This window comes from Olea europaea, chromosome 3 (assembly GCF_002742605.1).
Source record: "Olea europaea var. sylvestris chromosome 3, O_europaea_v1, whole genome shotgun sequence".
Classification (NCBI taxonomy): Eukaryota; Viridiplantae; Streptophyta; class Magnoliopsida; order Lamiales; family Oleaceae; genus Olea; species Olea europaea.
Genome location: NC_036239.1, coordinates 24799473 through 24808448, shown reverse-complemented (window position 1 = coordinate 24808448; position 8976 = coordinate 24799473). Strand labels below are relative to the sequence as shown.

At 37.4% G+C, this 8976-nt stretch overlaps 2 protein-coding genes across 2 annotated transcripts in view; one reads left to right on the top strand and one right to left on the bottom strand.

Moving 5' to 3' along the window:
* The first annotated feature begins 2891 nt into the window (after positions 1-2891).
* On the top strand, positions 2892-6414 carry LOC111390831 (probably inactive receptor-like protein kinase At2g46850). Its single transcript, XM_023015949.1, has 3 exons — positions 2892-3998; positions 4811-4894; positions 5171-6414. The coding sequence occupies exons 1-3, from the start codon at positions 3083-3085 to the stop codon at positions 6271-6273; spliced, it is 2103 nt and encodes a 700-aa protein (XP_022871717.1). The 5' UTR covers positions 2892-3082; the 3' UTR covers positions 6274-6414.
* Positions 6415-6918: 504 nt separating this feature from the next.
* The window catches only part of LOC111380386 (endoribonuclease Dicer homolog 1), a 22990-nt gene continuing 20932 nt past the window's right edge, over positions 6919-8976 (bottom strand). Inside the window, exons 11-13 of the mRNA XM_023003936.1 lie at positions 8490-8654; positions 7990-8366; positions 6919-7888 (exon numbers count right to left, since the gene is read on the bottom strand). Coding sequence (XP_022859704.1) covers positions 7708-7888; positions 7990-8366; positions 8490-8654 — 723 coding nt within the window. The 3' untranslated portion in view covers positions 6919-7707. The remainder of the gene's footprint in view (positions 7889-7989; positions 8367-8489; positions 8655-8976) is intronic.

The window sequence follows — 8976 nt, the reverse complement described above, 5'->3', positions numbered from 1 at the left end:
ATGAATGTGAAATCGAGCTAAGGTTCAAGTTTGTCTGATGGTTAGTGTTTGTGTAAGTCCTCTATAAATGCTCACGAATATGGATGGATCCAGGTTGTAAGTGTACCCGCTTGCCATCCTAGAAGATGCTTTAAAAGTCCCATCTCTTATATATTCATCCCAGATGGAAAAATGAAACGACAAAGCCATAGGGAAAGATAAGCTGCTATCTCTAATTCCTCTTCTTCTTCCATAGATGGAAATACTAGCAAATTACTCCAATGATGCTGACACCTATGAGAAATATCTCTCGGCTTGTCTATTACAATAGGCCTACGTATTTCCTCAATGCTTGTTGATGACACCCCTTGAATGGATTTAAATTCATAGCATTCTTATAATTTTTGTACTGTCGAGGATTCTGGACATAATCATTCTTGTGAAACCAAAAATCAATCCAATTTTCGTGAGTAACCCAATCAGATTCATTTGCATTGGCGATCAATGTGAAAACATTAAAGAGGTACAAACAAGACTTAGAAAGATGATCCGTTAACTCTGAAAGGCTTGGGACTACTTCCTCGTAGTAATGACCCATGATCAAAAGCCCACTTATCTCGTGGATGTCCCAAAGAAAATGTTGATTTCACCATTGGCAATAAATCTTTTAAATTCATTTATCATCTAAAATTATGAGCCTCCCAAAAATGTAAATGGCCTCTACACAAAGTGTCTTGGATAGTTGAAGAAACCAGTCCTTAGTCCTCAACACAAAACACCTTGGACGGTTGAAGGAACTGATCCTTGATCCTCAAGACAAATTGCCTTGGACAGTTGAAAGAGCCAATCATTGGTCTTCAATACAAAATGCCTTGGACAGTCAAAGAAGTCAGTCTTTGGTCTTAAACACAAAGCACCTTGGACGGTCGAAAGAGCCAATCCTTGGTCCCAAACACAAAGGGCTTTGCATGGTCGAATGAACAAATCCTTGGTCCTAAACACAAAATGTCTTGGACGGTTGAAGGAACTAGTCATTGGTTCTCAACACAAAGTGACTTAGATGGTCGAAGGAAAGGATCCTTGGTCCTAACACAAAATGCCTTACACGATCAAAGGAGCAAGGCATTGGTCCTCAACACAAAGTGTCTTGGACGATCGATGGAACTGATCCTTGGTCTTCAACACAAAGACCCATCTCACTGTTTAAATAAATAAATAAATAAATAAAATCATAATTACTCAATTACCAAAATTTGCACGAATTATCCCATATAAATAGAACCAATGGTCCATAAGATGTGGAAAAAGTGAAAGCATAGAAGCCAATCACGAAATGCTGAAGAAATTTCAAAGCCGAAGGAAAAGAAGAAATCATCTCAAATCCAAATCCAATGAACCCCAAGAAGATCAAAATCTTCTACGTATCAAACAAGTTCACGCCAAATTCAAGAAGATCAAATTGTTCTTTAAATCAAATTAAATTCAAGTTCAAGTCCAAGCCATGAAATCCAAGTGCCGAACAAGTCAAGCCTCAATAAATCAAATTTTCAACAGATTCTCGAAAACTAGGATTCAAGTCATTTCGCCCCTCGTCTTCAAATATTCAGATCATTAATTATAGGGTTTTTGCAATTTTGCAATTCTAAGAAGGTCAACATCACTTATATTTTATCAAAATACAATTTATAACAATTTTTGTATTTAATACACGAAATTCGTCGTACAATTATTCATCGCGACAAAAGCTGAATACGTTTGATTGTAGAAGCAAAAATAAAAATTAAAAATTAAGAGATTGAAAAATTGTACACAAAAAACTATAATGTGGAAGGTTAGGCAATTGAGATCCACGAACTATTCAAGAGGCGCAAATTATAATGCATATTATAAAAAAATTCAAATATTACCAAATTAATTTCGGTACACGTGATAGATAATTATGCTTATAAAAAAATTACGACTTTCACTAAATTTTGAAAAATTAAGCTTTTCGATTAGAATGAAATAAATCTTTTAAGCTAAATAAGACTTATCTAGTATGGTGTTAATATTAAATAATCATCAATAATTATCTTATTATATTACAATATGATCAAGATTAATAATCAATGTTCTTAAAATCGGACCGACCCGACTGATTGGACCAGGAAAATCTGTAACCGGTCTTAGAACCGAGCCGATGTAGATTAATAACCGTATATTAAGAAACCCGTTTGGAAACCACTAAACAGACCAGTTAAACCGCTAAACCGAAAACCGTTCCGAATTTTACGGGTTTTAAAATTTCTTTTAGGAGCAAACTTTTACTCCACTATTGGGCCAACCATGCAAATGAAAGGCCCATACTGAGATGTGGGTGTCATGCACCTGCTACTTTAATAGAGTCGGTGCCTTTAACATGTTGCACTGATTTCCGGTGGGATTCCACTCAATTCCCATAACACTATTTTCCAAAATTTGCAAGTTAAAACTTAAACTTTCAAATTTTAAATAGAATTTTTCATCTTTTAATATTTTCATTTATTCATTTTTTAAACTCAATCTAAAAATCACTTTATTATTAGCATAATAATGTTGGACGTCATTTTCAAATAAGCTCGTACGATTACAATTTTAACAAAGTAAAAATTATTTCAATATATAGATTATTAACCTTAAAGTATCGAAAATAAATGAATAATTGTATAATAATAAATTTAATTAGCAAAATAGACTTGTATTTACTTTGAATTATTAGTATGAAATTAAAAAATAATTAATGTTATGGTATTTTTGTGTCCGGTTCGATCCCGGTTGAATTTTTGATCCTTGACCCTTTACCTTGTTCGGGTCGGTTTTCAAAACATTGTTAATAATAATAATTCTAATTAGTTTTGTGCTTGGCGACCCCCATTTTCCCCTTTTTTTGCCCTCCCATGAGCAACTTTGGCTTATTGCTCGTTCGCGTAGAGACACTGCTAATATTTCGAAATTGCAAACCGATCGCATCTCGATGACCCACTCACACAGATGTAAAACCCTCAGCTGAAGATGTGTGGTGGTAGAGTGGTGGCGCGGCTTCCAACTCCGCCACCCCGGCATTTGCACAACTACATAGGTAAGGATGCATCCCATTCCACAGACCATTCGTCTCCTTTTTCCTCTTTCCAATGCCGCTCATTCTTCATTACGTACTCTATCACTTTTATTCCTACCTACAAACTCTAAGCTACATCTTTCTTCTAACACTTTCACTGCCATGTCCCTTGCACTCCATTTGTTTTTCTTGAGCTATTTCGTTACCCAATTGGACACAGATGGAGTATATGCACAAGGTCTACTGCCCGATTTGCAAAACCCAAATCAATGCAAAGAAAAATGTGGGAAAGTTATGATTCCATTCCCGTTTTATGTCAATCAGTCTCACTGTGTGTCACTTTCTAATGCTTTTCGCCTCTCTTGTGTTAATTCATCCTCTCTTTTCCTCAATATTGGGTCCGCAAGCTACCGGGTGCTCCATTTTTTCCCGGACGGTGTATTAGTGGACATCCCCAATACGACAATCTGTCGTCAGTACAATGATTTGAAGTCATTTACCTTTTCTGAAAATGAATACTTGGGCATTTCTACTGACAATGTGCTTGATTTGTATGACTGTGAGGATTCGTCTTTGTGCAAAGCAGATTGCGAAAAGGGTTTTCTTATATCAGCTTGTGATGGCAAAGCGGGTGACTATCCTTCTTGCTGCTACCCACTGTCGGACCATAGTGTTTGGCCCGAAGGAGAAAACAGTGATAGCTTCTCTGTTTTTTCACAGTTTGGATGCAGGGGATTCTCCTCTTGGGTTGCTTTGCCAGGCAGCATAACTGCCATGCGTGGTGTTAAGTTAGAATGGGCTGTCCCCAGAAATTCAACCAAAGCAACTTGTGCTGCCAATGCATATGCCGTCAATGCTTCCTCTGTTTTGTCAGGGATGAGATGCCAATGTCAAGATGGATTTGTTGGCGACGGCTTTGCTACCGGAGCTGGATGTCTCAAATGTGAGTTTTGCCCTTCTTTATTTTATTCGTGAAGTTCTACGTCGAGTGTTACCTTCACAGCATAGTTGATGACGTGCAAGAAAATATTTAATTAATCAATCAGTTTATGTTTCCAACTTGTCATTATTAGTAATTTAGCAGCATTGCATAATGTGTATAATAGTAACATTTCCATATTGTTTGGTCGTTCAATAAGCTTGCAACTTGTAAAAATCGTGTCTAATTTGTACCGTTACCTAGAATCAGGCTGCTCTGTGTTTGCTCGTATCTGTTCTATTTGTTTGGACCCACGAGTGAAGGAGACAAATTATGACTCTTTCCGAACACTGCAGGTATAGAGACTAACTGAAACTAAATGTGGTAATATAAATTGTATCATACATATCAAATTGAATATGTTTGTGTTATTGATGTATATACATTAGAAAATTGTTTGTAGTAAATAATAGAAGTCAAGTAAGTAAAGGGTAAAAAGTGAAATCTTTATGGTAAGTGAACTAGTAGCATGTTATGAATGTTATTAATTTTCTACGTGATGTGGGGAGATACAACCACTTTTCCCAAAAACTATGGCTGATGGGAGAGGCTCAATCAAACCCTTCAGTGATGCTCCTCTTCACTATTTGATATATTTGGTATATAGCAACACTATAACGTTGTCACTGTGCTGATTATGTGCGGTAACTGCTTGCTAGAGCAAATGGAATTTCTTTGTCATTTTCATTTTAAGGATCGACTGGAATTTGATTATGAGTTTAATTTAATTTTTTTTCCCCAATATGATCTGTACCAAGTAATTTCCTTTTCGACAGCCTGCTTCAAGGATGGAAAGGAAGTGTACGGTAATGATTGTTACCCTGTTGACCATAGAAGAAAGAAAGCAGCACTTCTAGCTGGTAAGTAACTTTAGCTTTTTCTTTGAATGGACCCAAATATTTCCTTCAGCATGGAACATATATTGAAGCTTTCTGTATCTGCATTAGTTACGAAATGATAAAATAAATCTGTTTTTGGAGAATAATTCACTTGTTGATTTTTTTCTTCATGTAATTCCCAGAAGTCACCATGAACCCTATTATTTTCTTTTGCAACTCCATAAAATTTAAGCTTTGAATCTCATAAAGTTATGCTCTTTTGATAGAAAGACTTCCTGACATCATTCTGTTATGCAGGAATCTTGACTTCGGCTTTGGCGATTGCATCCTTGACAGCACTTTTTTGTCTTCTGAAACGGCCTATTAAGTCAGATGTATTTATTTCTGATCAGGCCCACTGTCAAAGTACCATTTTATCAAGAAAACCCTGCACGGCTAGATTATTTACTTACCACGAGCTTGAGGACGCCATAAGAGGATTCGAAGACAGGCAGAAAATCGTTGATGGCACCAAGACCACACTGTATGCTGGAATTCTTATAGATGGATTGCATATCGCTGTGCAAAGGGTACAATGTGAGAGCCAGAGAGACCTCATTCAAATTCTGTCCAGAGTGGAGGTGTTGTCTACCATTTCACACAAGAACATGGCACGTCTTGTTGGATGGTATATTGATTCTGGATACACTCCCCTGGTGGTTTATGAGTATCCTGCGAATGGAACCCTCGAGCAACATTTACATCAAACACAAGAGCAAAAGATAGCTCTTGACTGGTACAAGAGATTGAATATTGCTGCTGAGACTGCATGTATTCTTGCATTCCTCCATGAATTTTCACCTCCAATCTTCCACCATAATCTGCACTCTGATTGCATCTTTTTAGATGAGGATTTCAGTGTAAAGCTTGCTGGATTTGAGCTACTCAATGCTGTCCATGAGGATGTTTGCCATTCAAGAGGAGAGTTTGAAGTTTCACATTGCAGGAGGAATGATGTTTATGGCATTGGCCTTGTCCTTTTAAAGCTTATCACAGGCAAAGCACCACTGAATTTTTCAACAATAGTTTTGCCGAAGATAAAGAACGGAAAGCTAGAAGAAATTGTGGATCTGAGTCTATACTATCACGAGCAACCACCATTTTGCCGGGACCAGATAGAGATAATTGCAGACCTTGCAACAAGGTGCTTACTGTTTGGTGCTGACGGCAAACTCAGTATGGTTGACGTAGCCAGGGAGTTGGTGCACATCACAAAATATAATCTAGATGGTAGGAGAGGTCCTACACTGGAGGAAACATTTTCCAATTCAAGCCTCCTTCAGATGATATCTATGTCACCAGATTCTATATATGTTCCGTCAGACAATCTCGCTTCCAAATCTGAGTCGACATCTTTATGAGAAGTCTACATGCATGTGTTTTAAGGGCTTGTATTTTGTTTTCAATTGACTGCTACTAATGTATATTGAGAGAACGTATGAAATTATTTTTAGCCCTTTCATATGACAATATAGTGAATTGTAGGAATTTTTAGATTGTTCTCTCGTGTGCGTTAGTATTCCGTTTTGTTTGTTTTTGTCCTCTCCTCCCTTCTGTCCCTTTACCTTACATTACTTGGTCATCATTTGTGATTATTAGAATTTTTAGATTGCTGCAAGAACAATCTAGAAATGTATGGTTATTAGATGCTACAACAAATTGAAGCCGGATCTTGGAATGGGTAAGGCTGGGAAGAGGAACTATACTGTTTTCAAATATCTTTTCGAGTAGAATAATATTATTTACAATCGCTCATTATTATAATCATCTTACATAATATACGTGCAATGATTAGTGGTTTGATGCATAGTGTAATAAAAAATTACTAAATTAATACATCAAATCACCAACCGTCATATTTATGCGACGTAGGTCGACTATAACAGTGAACGACTACAAATAGCATTACTCTCATTTTGTGTATAATATCAATGTGCTTCAATTTATGATCTTGAAAGTTTCCATGCAATTGTACTTCCTATGTGGTGGTAACACAGCACGCAATCTATGTTGTATAGCCCTGAGCCTTTATTAGAGTTCGAAAAAAATATAGAATCATACAGCTTTCATTGAAGATACAAATTATTTCCATAAAAACACAGCAACCTACGCTTAACTGACAATCTGGAACTGTCTCCAAACAAGATATTCAAGAAAACTGCAGCTAGGCAAGAGGCCGTATAACAAAAGCTTGATCACAAGTTGAGATATGATATGCACTCTACATGATCTTACCCTCAAAAACATTTGAAGCTGAACAAAAAAGAAACACCTCATCTTTGTTTCTCAGCAACAAAAACAAAGAAAAATAATCTAAGCTCTTAGCAACAATCACAAAGATTGATAATCTAAGCAACGCAAGTCTCAAAAAAAACCCTGATAATCCATAGCTTCTCTTCTTGTTTGTTGCCAGTCATGTTACCTTTTTCAATTTTTTTTGGAATTTTAATGAGTTCAAATATCACTATATCCAATTAGAGCGAAAATGAGATGGAAAAAACATTGATCCCATTTTCTTTTGTTTTTTTTCCCACCATATCTAAGTAGAACCTTGCAACAAGAAGCAAATCTATCCACTCATCCATCAAAGGCCTGGGCCAAAGACCAACCACCAATGAACTATAACAAATAGCAGCTTTCCCAATAGGAAAGACAAGGGGGGTGTCTTTTCCCTCATTGAGAAGAACAAAAATAAAGGTATGTTCTTGGTGAAATATCACCTAGCAGATCAATAGGCACCCCTGGCACTCTTTATTTTATGCATGATTTCCGAGCCTCCCTCAGTTCTTGAAAAGTTATCGTGTATACCATTTATTCAGAAGTTCAAGGAGGAGAACTGCAGCAGAATCCTTGGCTTTCTTGACGCTTGGCATAGGCTCTCCAATACATTCATCAGTCCATCCTCTATCAGAAGTATTAACACGCACTGCAAATGTGAATCTTTTTGCATGTGCAGGACCACCTTCTTGTACGCATCTAAAAGTGAAAAATACTAAATTAATGCAGAGAACATCTAACAACAAGATGACTTCCTTTTATGCATAAATTTTGACTTATAAAAGAAGAAATCTAATTACCTATATAGCGGCATTGGCCAATTTCTTCGCAAGCAAATATCATTCAAGGTCTGCCTGGTAAAAGTTTGGCTGCCGTTCTTCTTCTTTTTCTCATCATCTTCTTCACCTTTCTCCATGGCTTCGGCTGTCTCCTTCTCTTTCAAAGCAACAAGAGCATTCCTAGCAGCCAATTTTTGTGCCATTTTCTTCTGGGGATTCTGGGCAATCCCAACCTGGACACCATCAACATATACTTCCACAGTTGCCATATTCCCACTTCGTGTGGCCTTGTACTCTAGACCTTCAGCTTGTTGCTGACATCGTTCTTGCAATTCTCGAACAGGGTGCATAGGGAGTGTCTCTGGGGTGACCATTGGATTCAGCAATGGCTGGAAAACCTGGAAATATACAAAAATGAGAGAATTTTCAATTCAAGCTTCCCATCCATCCGCAGTAAACTATAAATTACCATCAAAATCACCAAAACACTAATTTTGATTTGTCCCATGAATATCACTAACCTTCCATACAACTGCAGTGTTGCATCCACTGTCAAGGAAGATGGCCCCAGCAATTGATTCAACAATATCACCAAGAACTTTGGGAGCTTTGCAATCCCCCAGACCAAAAGAGTTGAATCCTGGTTTTAGAAGTTCGTTTTGAACCTCTTTGACAAAATCCCGAATCTGATAATTAAATAAACAAAAGAGCCTTATTACATGATTTTTACAAAAGTAACTAATATAGATACAAATAAGTGACGTTCCACTTTTGTGACAAGAATGGAGCCTTCTCACTCAAAATTCAAAATTAACTAGCCAATATCAAATCCAACCGCCCTGGGCATCATCGGCAGCGGACACAAGCCCTTGAACGGAAACCCACCGGCCTCATGCCACAAAAACCTAACCTTTCCTTCCTGCAAGCGGCAACCCATCCTTGTGAACCTAGCTCCACCGCTTGGAATCGTGGAGCAGATGACGGCACGCCAGTGATTGATGCTATGGA

Coding starts and splice junctions, on each gene's coding strand:
- LOC111390831 (XM_023015949.1), top strand. CDS start 3,083: ATGCATCCCATTCCACAGACCATTCGTCTCCTTTTTCCTCTTTCCAAT. Junction 3,999..4,810: donor CGGAGCTGGATGTCTCAAAT/GTGAGTTTTGCC, acceptor CCTTTTCGACAG/CCTGCTTCAAGGATGGAAAG. Junction 4,895..5,170: donor GAAAGCAGCACTTCTAGCTG/GTAAGTAACTTT, acceptor TCTGTTATGCAG/GAATCTTGACTTCGGCTTTG.